Consider the following 13,173-nt stretch of genomic DNA (forward strand, 5'->3'; position numbering starts at 1 on the left):
GAACTTCTGAAGACTCGATTGAAATTAGTTAGTTTTTAGGTTATGTTAGTGTTGTTTTTTCCTTTTTTTAGCTTTTATTTTTAAGTTTATCCAGTTATGGTATGTGTACTTTTATTTTCTATTGAACTATGAATGATATCAAATTTCTATTTCATCCAGCTCTCATGTGTTTTTGGTTATAACTATATCTTTTTTTTTTCATTTTTTAAATGATATCAAAAGACTAAAATAGTCTTGAATTCGAAAAGAGTTAGGAAGAGTAAATAAGAGGTGTAAATGCTTTATTGAGAAATTAAATGGTTGGTATGAGAATAGTTTTGTTAGTAAATAGGATTCAATATCTACATGGGGATTCAAAAATTATAGTTATCAATACCATTTTGGTAACCGAAGTAGTTAATACAATTCAACTAACATCATTAATTTCGACAACAACTCTATTCAAACCAAACCAGATAGTCGCACCAATAATAGGTTGTTCGTTCACTGACTGGATTCTTTAGGCTAACTAAAATTGAGGATTCATTAGGCTAACTACAATGTAAATAACTTTGGTGGTTAAATTATTAGGCTAATAAATTAAGATTCTTTTTTTCGGTAGTCTTACTATGTCCCATGATCGTGATTATTATAAGGGATCTCTCTATGCAAAGTATATCTATATTTCATAATAAAAATTGCTACTTAGGATTCAAATTTAGGATGAAAAATGATGGAATTAGCATTAAAATACTATTTAATTAGCACTTAAACGATGGGATACAAAGCTGTCAAAATTGAACTAAGAAAAAACTTAAGAGGGAAAATTAACATTCAAAATTTTTGAGGAGGGTGTTTAAATTTTTCTTTTGGACTGGGTTGGCCCCATATATATAGTCTTAAATACTCAAACCCTAAAGACCTAAAACACACTCACCTATAAACCCTAACTATGGACGCCTCTCCCTCTACCAGACTAACCCTATCTTACTCTTCTACTGGTGATAATGAAGAACACAATCATCCAACATTTGAAGTGGTTATGACTGATTCATACATCAACTACGACAATCTGGTAAATTATTATGTCCTTTAAACTTTATTTCTTTTAATTTTACAATAACTTCTTGAGTTAATCCTAACTGAATTTTTTTACATAAAATACTTTTGTTTCTTATACCTTAACTCGAGAAAAAATATATATGCATCAGTATTGTGTATATATATTTTCTTGTTTCAGTTTCATATTTTTCGAAAAACTTAATAGTAATATTTTTTGTTTTTCTTTTTTTAGTATATTCCAAGAAAAATCTACAAGCATCTTCCTCCAAATAGTGGCTTGTATCTATGAGCATTGGTGATCGAAGAAGGTTCAAAGTAGGCTGAAAACTTTTTGTTTTGGATAATTATGTCAAGCGAGGTTTCGTTGTCAAATTTGTGTTAGTTGATGTTGCACCACTGTATGTTGTCTTCAATGTTCAAGTGAAGGGAGAAGGAACTTCTGATCATAATCCGATTGAAATTGATTAGTTTCTAGGATGTGTTTGTGTTGATTTATCCTTTTATTATCTTTTATTTTCATGTTGTTTTAGTTATGGTAGTTGTGCTTTTGATTTTCTGTTAAACTATTGATGTTATGAAATTTCAATCTTCATCACATTTTTTTTAGTTAAAAGGAACTTTTTTTGAGAACTTCACAATAAACTCCTCTTAGACGTCGTACTAGCAAGAGTAGATGAAAAAACCCAAATTGCATAAAAAGAGAAAAGTACCCCCACAAATCATTATTACATCACCGTAATCTTAATACTAAGCCATTTTCTTCTCATTAATCAGTTTTCTAATTAATACTCCATCAAACAGTAGCTATTGGGGCAGAGTTGATAGCAGTTTCCACAACCTTCATTGCTTCAAACCTTGGCTCCTTAACCTAGAATTTAAGACCTGCATATAATTTCATATAGTCCTCAAAAACAAACTTGGGATAAATGGCTTTGTTCTCTTTCTCCAACAATTCTGGTGATGGATAGATGAGATCATCACTCCCTGGGTTATAGAAGGAAGCAATGGACATTCTGTTTCCATCAGGCTGGGCAATCACCCTATGCTCCACACTCTTGTACTTTTCATTAGTAATCACCTCAAGTTGGTCGCTGAGGTTGATGACAATAGAGTGGCACATTGGTGGAACGTCGATCCATTTGTCATCTTTGAGTAGTTGGAGACCACTGACTTTGTCATCTTGGAATAGAAGGATGATTCCACCAGCATCAGTGTGAGCCCTGAGGCCTTTAATCAAATCAGGCTTGGGACACGGTGGGTAGTTGCTAACTTTGGTGCCAAAAATAGGACCCTTTGAACCATAAAAGGCTTTCTTCAGGTAACCTTGCTCCAGTCCAAGATTTTCACAGAGCAAGTCCAAAAGTTGCTCTGCTAGTTTCTCTAGCTTTTCAGCAAACTTCTTCATGATTTTTCTGTATTCATCTTTAAGATCAGGAAGTTGTGAGATGTTTGAAAGAGGAAGGTGTTTCAAGAAGAAAGTGCTTTCCCAGTCCAAATCCTTAATTTCAGTCCGAATAGCTTCAAGCCCTTTACTTGCCACAATTTCCTTGAACCTTTGTTCCATACACTTGTTGTAGTGCCCCTTTGTCAACTTCTCCATTGTGTCCATGAAACACCCTGGAAAAAAAATTCGAAGTACTTAAGCGCTATTAAGAAAGTTGATGTGCGCTAAATATATGATTTTGGGTGCAGAAAAGGACTATTATATGAATGATATCGATTGATCATGATAATATATGTATGAGATGCATTAAGAATGGTTTATGGTCTAAGGAGAGCCCTAAGTCTAAGTCAAGTTACAAATTTCATAATAGACTAAAGTTTCAAGTGAGTTCGCACAAGATCTAACTTTAAATGATCATAACTCTCATGATACAAAGTGTTATATAGTGTATTACCTATCAAATGAAAGATATTTGAGTCTGGTTTATAACTCTTAAACTGTTTGTCATTTTGACACTCCTACAAGAAGTTATGACCAAATTACCAAAGGCTAAAAAAATACAATTCTGCGACCAATTCTGCGATCGCAAAATCGTTATGCGATCGCAAAACTATTTTTGCGATCGCAAAACTGTTTTTGCGATCGCAAAACTGGTCGCAGAATGACCAGAACAGCCCAGTTCTGGGCACCGATTTTGTGATCAATTGTGCGGCCCGCATACCCATTCGGCGGTCCATTATGCAACCGCAGACCTGATTTCGGAGGGTTAATTTTTTTATTTTTATAACCCGACCCCATTTTGATAAATAGGCTTTGAGGCTTATTTTGGGATAATTATCTGAAGATTTTAGAGAGAAGTGAAGAGTGTTCTAGAGAGAGGAAGTAGATGAAGTGTCTTGTTCATCAAATTCTTGTCCAAGCCTTGAAATCCAACAAGAAAATCCCTCAAGTTCTTCATCAAAGAGGTAAGGTTCCATACCCTAGTTTTCAATTTCGGGATTTAGATTAAAAGTAGGTCATAAAAAGTATGATTCTTGGGCGTGAGAGTACTATTTATACATGCATGGATTTATTATGGAAATATGAGTATTAATCAAATATTGAATCTCATGGTATAATGATTGGAAGCCATAAATTCTCAATTTAAATAAATACCCATCGTAGAAATTGAAAAGTGATTATTTGATGGAATTTTGTTGGTTGGGTAAGAATGGTTGGTCACACGTGTGATGTTAGGATTATAAGTTGTTAAATAATGATGGTGGAATGAATTATTGGTAAATGATGGTAGTTGAAAGAACTAATTCTATGGTTAAGAAATGTATAAATGTATGCCCACTAGGTGTTTGGTAAATTATCTAAATAGCCTAAACTATGGAATTGGTTACTAATGTTGGTTCCATTGGATGTTAATATTGTAGATTGAAGTTTCTTAGTATAGTAGATCGTTGTAATATCATTAAGGGGTGAATTTCAGTTTCATATCGTTGGCATTGAATTCAGGAGACAAGAAGGCATTTAGAGGCAGATAAGCACGGAATGGAATTTCTTGAGTATTGATTAGCTTGCTCGATGTTGGGTTCATCTTGTTGAGGTAAGTAATACTTCTACACTTGGAGCTGAGGGTATGAACCCTGAATATATGTGTTATGTGATTTGGTTGGAGGTGACGCACATGCTAGGTGACGGGCGTGTGGGCGTGCACCGTTGAAATTATGACGTAATTGATTCCGTGGAATTTTATAGTAAACTAATCTTGGCATTTTCCTTGTATTGTCATATGTTAAAGGAATTTGAGTTGAGAATCATATTAAAATTCATGCTGAGGCTATATGTCAGTATTATTGAGACCCACAGATATCATATTGATGTTGAATTGTTTTAAATTAAAATTTGAAACTCAGTCACGTTCAGTCATTTATATCATATCTCAGTGTCTGTTATTATTTATTGATACACCATATCATCATTTTTGGGCTGATTTTCATGACATTTTCGAGCCTGAGAAACTGGAGAGATTGATGACTGAGTGAGGCCGAGGGCTTGATGGTGAGGATGTTTATGGGATCGGGCTGCATGCCGCATCATGTTTTATTGATTTATGCCATGATTGGATTGTTATTGCGCTTGGGCTAAAGGAGCCCCTCCGGAGTCCATACACACCCCAGTGAGCGCATGTACCTACTAAGTGAGAGTGCCGAGTGATTGGAAGGACTGAGTGACTGAGAGGATTGAGTAACTGGGAGGACTGAGTGAATTGATACTCTGAGAGTATGCATATGATTTTATCACTATGTTGTATTGCATTGGTATGTACATTGACATGTAGGCATGAAGATGTACTTTCCTCATGCCATTTGAAAATGAAATTTCCTATTGTGGAAGAAATTTGTTTTTTTGGGAAAAATCACAGTTTTTAGACTTACTCATATTTTGGTGATTTCAGTTAAAAGAATTGAGTTTTACTACTATACTTGAAAAAAAATGTTTATTTTACCGGAACTGTGAACGAGCTGAGCATTTTATTATTGAGTTATTCTTTGTGTTGCCTCAATTCTATTGTTATGAGATGTTACTGGATATGGGTGTGGACTCTGACCTTGGTACAAGCTCGTCACTATTTTCAACCTAAGGTTAGGTTTGTTACTTATTGAATACACGGGGTTGGTTGTACTCATACTACACTTCTGCACCTTGCATGTAGATTTTGGATGTTGATGTTACTGTGCGTGACGGGAGATTACATTGAAGATGTACCAGCGATCCAGTCACAACTGCCTCTTGTTCTTGGTAGGTTTAGAATTATTAATCTGTTCATGTATATTTCAAACAGATAATGTATTTTATTTCACACCAGCTTTGTAAATTCAAATCTTAGAAGCTCATGATTTATACTACCAATCCATGGGGAGCATATTAGAGTCAGTTAAATATTAATTGAATCGAATTATTGTTATTTGGCCTACCTAGCGGGTGAGGTTAGGTGCCATCACGGCTAGTTAGATTTTGGACCGTGACAAGTTGGTATCAGAGATCTAGGTTCATATGTTCTACAAGTCATAACCAAGTGTATAGTAGAGTCTTGCGGATCGGTATGATGACGTCCATATTATCTTCAAGAAGCTACAAGGCATTTAGGATAATTTCCCATCTTTGTTTCCTTATCGTGCAAAATTTATTCAACTTGAGACATAACTCTTTGAATTCCTTCCACACATTCGTGTGCGCATGTGAGCGCTCGGTATCAGCTGTGCATCACTGGCTTATGATTCCATGAACGAGGTTCGAAAAGTGTATTTTGTATTTTGGTAATGGGCCAGTCTAGAGGACTTGAGGCCAGGATTAGACCGTAGCTTAGGCTCGGTAGTTTCAGTTGTGTGAACTTGTACAATTAGACTCATATGTCCAGTAGTGTCCCTATGAGTGAAATTTGTGGCTCGATGAATTGTTGGGTGATCATATGATGATTATATTGTGACCGCGAGATGTGTTCAGATTGTTTGAAAGTGACAAATTTTTTTTTTTGCCTCGATTTGCTTGAGATGTAAAAAAGGACTATTGGGTATTTGACTTCTGTCTCGATTTGACACAGAGTCTCGAATTCTGAATGTGTTGAAGGATCTTTCACGTGATGTAATTGTGGATCAAATTAAATTTTCGTGTCTTGTTGATGAGTTCAAACTCATGAAGGTTAAGTTATTGCGTAGGAGTTATGGCAGTAAAAAAGGTATAGAAAGATGCCAGTTTGAGACTAAACATGCGGGTTATCACCTGCGGAATAAACTACAGAGGTGTGATATTTATAATGTTGTGTGGAGAATCTCCTTTTCTACCAGTAGGGCAGATGTATTGTGATTTGAATTTGAATTGATTAAGAAAGTTGACCTGACCGTCACGAGAATGAAGGCGAGCTTAGTAGACAATTTGAGGTACCATATAGGTTGTGATGCATGAGCTTGGAAAGAATTTAGTTAAATCTCACTACGGTGTTAGGGCAGTAATTGAATATGGGTATTGTGAATTATTGAATTTTTTGATCTATGACTTTGAGCCAAGTGGGGGAGCCTACTATTGACAATTCGATTTTATGGCTATAGGTTAAATTAAGTTTTGGTTCGAGACATACTTGTGGAGTAGTTATGACTACATGGGTTGAGATCGAGGATGACTCGAGTAAGGAAATTTCCTGAATACGGGATATAATGCACTTACAAAAATATGAAAAATCATGGAATGATTAAGTTGTAAATTGCAAAAAATATAGTGTGCATGGAATATGAATTTGGCCAGTAGTGTTAAGGCAGTGGTTATTTCTTTGAGTGTTTTTGTGCTAATGGGGCATGTGTCTTTTGGCCCGTTTGGGTGGTGCATTTTAATTTTGAGCCGAGTGGGTGACTCATGAGAAAGTTCTAATGGGTCCGAGATTTATATATAGCAATTAAAAATTTTTTCGGACTTGTGTATGGATAGAATCTGAGATTTGTGTTTGATGGTATCGGGACTCACGGTAATTCTGTATGACTATGGATTCTACATTCCAGTATAAGAAAGGTAAACGAACAATTTTAAGTTCACATAAGGTCTCTTCAGAGTGGGTGTCTCAGTAGTGGTACTTATAGGGTGCTTAATAAGGAATACAATGGCTTATGGGCCTTAGGGCGGCGTGGCTCTAAGTTAGGATATCTTATAATGAGGCCTTACGAGTGTTTCGTGGCAATACTCTAAGATTTGGCGACAAGTGTGGCTTGGTTGAGTTAGAAAGATTCAATTCAGATAGCTTGGTTATGTGCGAATGGATTTCAAAGTGTTCTTGATGGTTTGAACCGGATATTTTCTACCTGTGTGGGGAACATGTTGTGTATTATGATTTCCTCCTAGAAGGGAGTAAATGGAAGGTTTCTAACTAACCGGGTTTGTAATTTGATGGTGACTCAGAATTGATAATGAGATTCTCGTGCCTTTCACATGATGGAATGATAGATGTGGTGTGTTGTGCGTGATTAAGACTTACATTTGCAAGGTGGCAGTTCAGTCTTGAATGGAAGGTCACGAATTTTGGACAACATGGTCAGTTTTAGACACTTAGATGAATGTTATAACTGCTCGGTAAATCTTGAGAATATTGCGCATTTCAGAAGGTACATTGTGTTTTGACTTACGGATGTTCACTGGTATTGCGATACTTACCTGATTGATAGACTGCTGATATTCAAATTATTGTTATGTGGCACGAAAGAATTATGGAAGTATTCCTAATGGATGATCGGGCGTGAAAGGTGTGTTAGTTATTCAATTGTTGGAGTTGGGATCGGCTATATCGGTTCATGTGTTATGTGGATTTGGGGACTGGGAGTTCTCAAAAGAAAATTGTTTGGGGCCGCGGACTATGAAGGTGTGGCCAAGTTAACTAGATAATAGTACGGATTATGGTTAATTCATTGAGGACTTTTTAGAGGGCTTTTTATCCATGCTCAGATTGCGTTTGGGCTATAATAAGCTTGGAATCGACTGTTGTGCTTTAAACTGTGATGTTTCTCATATATGGTTTAATTGTCTTTCCTTCCTCTATACGCTATAATATTATTGAGTAGGGTATTTGAGGAATTGAGCATATGCACCTATGGTTATTCTTTTCACGAAATTTGAGGAGTTGGTTAGAAATGTTGGGGTTGAATATTAATAAAGTGGTTAGGTTTAATGAGATGAGGTCATTGGACCTAGAATGAGTACTATCCAATTTGATTACGGTATATTTGGGAGAATAACATCGGCAGTGCACAAAGGTTTTGGAATGAGGTTTTATGGAAAGTGGGGTTTAATACTAGTACTTGGTTGGTTTTGAGTAGTTACTATGATCGGGAATGGTGTTGCGAATATGCGAATTGTATAGTATGTTGTGTGATTATATCTGAGGTTATGGTTACAACTTAATACAACTTGCTCAAATTTATACAGTGTGTAGATGTGAAATTCGGGTCTTGAAAAAAAGTTTTTTGATGTTGAAAATTGGATTCCAAAGTTTATGGGCTAAGGTTAAATTAGTAATTTTCAATTATGTGGTGTCATTAGGCCTATATGGGATAGGGTGACGTGGGATCACTTCGGGTATGCATGCGTGATAAGGTAAAATAGTGATTTGAAGGTTCAAACATGTCAAAGAAGAAGCATCACCCTGTGATCAAATATATATTGGATAGAAAAGTTTATGGTCATTTTCATACTAGAACATCTTAGAGTAATTGTTGGAGGTCGCCAAAGGTTTAGTTCGGGTGTTCGGCATAGATATTTAGAGTTGAATAAAGTGAACGGGTTATTTTCAATAGTTTCTCCGTGAGGATGTTATGTGAATTTCTAAAAAGGGTAAAGTAAGTGTAGTCATATTATGCCTTATGAAATCATGAAGGGAATATTCCAAACTATGAGTATAATGTCTCCCTATTATTGTCCTCCGTGTACCCGGTGTTTCATGTGTCTATGTCTAAGGAGGTAGATGAAAATCCTTTGTCTATCGTTCCGGTGAAAGCTAGCGAAGGTGAAGTTAATGGATAATCAGCTTATAAGGGGTATCTATTTGTCATCCTTGTTAGATTAGTATGGGAGTTGAGATTGCCTCCGTTAATGTGTTATGGAAAAGTCTGTAAGTCGGGAAGGTCACCTTGAAGGCCGAAATTATTGTGGAAATAAAATATTTTCGCTTGATTGTATAACAATTGGTTTTGATTTGAAAGGTACTTTCTAAGTGTTATGATTTAAAAACGCGCAGTTCATGTCCGAATATCACTCTTGATAATATAATGCATGTAATGTTGAGATTAGTGTTGTTGATATACCTTGTGATGCTTTGTCGAGTTGTGGATGTGTTGATAGGGTGATTTTGGTGATTCTCTGGCAGGTGGATAGACCCAGTTATAGGGAAAACTCTGCCGAAATTTTTAAGAATTTGTAAAGATAGCCAAATTTTAAGGGCCATAAATAAGTTGAGATTTTGGAAAGGAAGTATAAGACCCATGTAGTCATAAGTGACTATCCATAATGATTACGGGTAAATGGATGGTAACTCTATTATTATAAGTGACTTGTAAAACATGACGAATGTTCTTAAGTGGGGGAGAATGTAACACCCCGGAAAAAAAAATTCGAACTACTTAAGCGCTATTAAGAAAGTTGATGTGCGCTTATTATATTATTTTGGGTGCAGAAAAGGACTATTATATGAATGATATCAGTTGATCATGATAATATATGTATGAGGTGCATTAATAATGGTTTATGGTCTAAGGAGAGCCCTAAGTCCAAATCATGTTGGAAATTTCATAATAGACTAAAGTTTCAAGTGAGTTCGCACAAGACCTAACTTTAAATGATCATAACTCTTATGATACGAAGTGTTATATGGTGTATTACAAAATAAAAGATCTTTGAGTCTAGTTTCTAACTCTTCAAACCGTTCATCATTTGGACACTCCTACAAGAAGTTATGACCACATTACCAAAGGCTGGAAAAATACGATTCTGCGATCGCGAAATTGCTTCTGCGACCGCAAAACTGGTCGCAGAATGGACCAGAACAGCTTAGTTCTGGGCACCAATTTTGCGATCAATTGTGCGGCCCGCATACCCATTCTGCGGTCCATTATGCGACCGCAGACCTGATTTCGGAGGGTTAATTTTTCTATTTTCATAACCGACTCTATTTTGATAAATAGGCTTTGGGGCTTATTTTGGGGCAATTATCTTATGATTTTAGAGAGAAGTGAGAGTGTTCTAGAGAGATAAAGTAGATGAAGTGTCTTGTTCATCAAATTCTTGTCCAAGCCTTGAAATCCAACAAGAAAATCCCTCAAGTTCTTCATCAAAGAGGTAAGGTTCCATACCCTAGTTTTCAATTTCGGGATTTGGATTAAAAGTAAGTCATAAAAAGTATGATTCTTGGGTGTGAGAGTATTATGTATATATATATGGATTTATTATGGAAATATGAGTATGAATCAAGTATTGGAACTCATAGTATAGTGATTGGAAGCCATAAATTCTCAATTTAAATGAATACCCATTGTAGAAATTGAAAAGTGATTATTTGATGGAATTTTGTTGGTTGGGTAAGAATGGTTGGTCACACATGTGATGTTAGGATTATAAGTTTTTAAAGAATGATGGTGGGATGAATATTTGGTAAATGATGGTAGTTGGAAGAACTAATTCTATGGTTAAGAAATGTATAAATGTATGCCCACTAGGTGTTTGGTACATTGTCTAAATGGTCAAAACTATGGAATTGGTTACTAATGTTGGTTGCATTAGATGTTGATCTTATAGATTGAAGTTGCTTAGTATAGTAGATCATTGTAGTATCATTAAGGGGTGAATTTCAGTTTCGGATCGTTGCCATTGAATTGAGGAGACAAGAAGGCATTTAGAGGTGGATACGAGCAGAATGGAATTTTCTGAGTATTGATTAGCTTGCTCGATGTTTGGTTCGTCTTGTTGAGCTAAGTAACACTTCTAAACTTGGATATGAGGGTATGAACCCTGAATATATGTGTTATGTGATTTGGTTGGAGGTGACGCACATGCTAGGTGACGGGCGTGTGGGCGTGCACCGTTGAAATTATGACGTAATTGATTCCGTGGAATTTTATAGTAAACTAATCTTGGCATTTTCCTTGTATTGTCATATGTTAAAGGAATTTGAGTTGAGAATCATGTTAAAATCATGCTGAGGTTATATGCCAGTAATATTGAGACCCACATATGTCATATTGTTGTTGAATTTGTTTAAATTGAAATTTGTAACTCAGTCACGTTCATTCATTTATATCATATCTTAGTCTCTGTTGTTATTTATTGATACATCATATCATCATTTTTGGACTGATTTTCATGACATTTTCGAGCCCGAGAGACTGGATAGATTGATGACTGAGTGAGGCTGAGGGCCTGATGTTGAGGATGTTTATAGGATCGGGCTGCACCCTGCAACATGTTTTATTGATTTATGCCATGATTGGCTTGTTATAACGCTTGGACTGAAGGAGCCCCTCCGGATTCTATACATACCCCCCAGTAAGCGCATGTACCTACTGAGTGCGAGTGCCGAGTGATTTGGAAGGATTGAGTGACTGTGAGGATTGAGTGATTGAGTGATTGAGAGAACTGGGTGACTGAGAGGATTGAGTGATTGGGAGGACTGAGTGAATTGATACTCTAAGAGTATGCATATGGTTTTATCACTATGTTGTATTGCATTGGTATGCACATTGACATGTAGGCATGGAGATGTAATTTCCTCATGCCATTTGAAACTGAAATTTCCTATTGTGGAAGAAAGATTTTTTTTAAGGAAAAATCACAGTTTTTAGACTTACTCATATTTTGGTGATTTCAGTGAAAAGAATTGAGTTTTACTATTATACTTGAAAAGAAAATGTTTATTTTTCTGGAACTATGAACGAGCTGAGCATTTTATTATTGAGTTATTCTTTGTGTTGCCTCAAGTTTATTGTTATGAGATGTTACTGGATATGGGTGTGGACCCTGACCTTGGTATAAGCTCGTCACTATTTTCAACCTAAGGTTAGGTTTGTTACTTATTAAGTACATTTGGTCGGTTGTACTCATACTACACTTCTGCACCTTGCATGCAGATTTTAGATGTTGATGTTGCTGTGCATGGCGGGAGCTAGCATTGAAGATGTACCTGCGATCCAGTCACATCTGCCTCTTGTTCTTAGTAGCTTTAGAATTATTAATCTGTTCATGTATATTTCAAACAGATGATGTATTTTATTTCACACCAACTTTGTAAATTTAAATTTTAGAAGCTCATAATTTGTACTACCAGTCCTTAGGGAGCGTAATAGAGTTAGTTAAATATTAATTGAATCAGATTTTATTATTTGGCTTACCTAGCGGGTGAGGTTAGGTGCCATCATGGCTAGTTGGATTTTGGGTCGTGACAGTCCAGAAGATCATGATAGATCCCATGGTTTACCACCTCAAAGAAGCCCCAGTTCTCACAAGCATCCTTTATTGTCTCCATTGCTGCATCCCTTTGTTCAGTGTGAAGCAACTCCATGTTAACCACTGGGAAAGTCTCCATCTTTCTACTTTTCTTTCTCTGTATTTTTCTAGCTCTTTTTTACTGTGCAGGATACTCATCACATTGGTCTTCTTTACTATAACAATTTTTGTTTTTACATTATCATTCACAAAATCGAAATGGAATGATCAGTGATCATGTATTGGAAGAGTAAATATTTCATAGCGAAGTAAATGGTTGGTATGCCATTAATGTGATAGTAAATAGGGAGTTTGTATTCAAAACAAATTGTACACTGATTTTACATTATTGCTAATTCCGAAAAAATAGGTATTGTATTAAAATAACTTTGGTATCCGAAACCATTAACTACAATACAACTAACACCAAAACAACTTGAAAATCGAAGCAAGCAATTAATAGGAAGAAGAAGAGCAGCGGTTAATGCGTCCTCTTCTACTGGGAAGAAGAAGGGTCGCATGTAAATTAATGGGAAGAAGAAGAGTCGCAGGTAGAACAATTAAGAGAGCAACACTGGATGAAATGCAATACGTGTATCATTACCTAGGGCAGGGTTGAAGAAAAGGGTTGAAGGTAGGGTTACAAAATAGTAGTTGAATGTTGGTTAAATTTTCGGAAAACAAATGAT

General features: G+C 35.9%; 1 protein-coding gene across 1 annotated transcript; it reads right to left on the reverse strand.

Moving 5' to 3' along the window:
- Positions 1-1,894: 1,894 nt before the first annotated feature.
- Positions 1,895-12,584, reverse strand: LOC107773205 (1-aminocyclopropane-1-carboxylate oxidase 3-like). The gene is made up of 2 exons (XM_075250965.1): positions 12,503-12,584; positions 1,895-2,658 (listed from the first exon to the last, which is right to left on the reverse strand). The coding sequence occupies exons 1-2, from the start codon at positions 12,582-12,584 to the stop codon at positions 1,910-1,912; spliced, it is 831 nt and encodes a 276-aa protein (XP_075107066.1). The 3' UTR covers positions 1,895-1,909.
- Between the last annotated feature and the right edge of the window lie 589 nt (positions 12,585-13,173).

This window comes from Nicotiana tabacum, chromosome 4, assembly GCF_000715075.1.
Source record: "Nicotiana tabacum cultivar K326 chromosome 4, ASM71507v2, whole genome shotgun sequence".
NCBI classification, from domain to species: Eukaryota; Viridiplantae; Streptophyta; class Magnoliopsida; order Solanales; family Solanaceae; genus Nicotiana; species Nicotiana tabacum.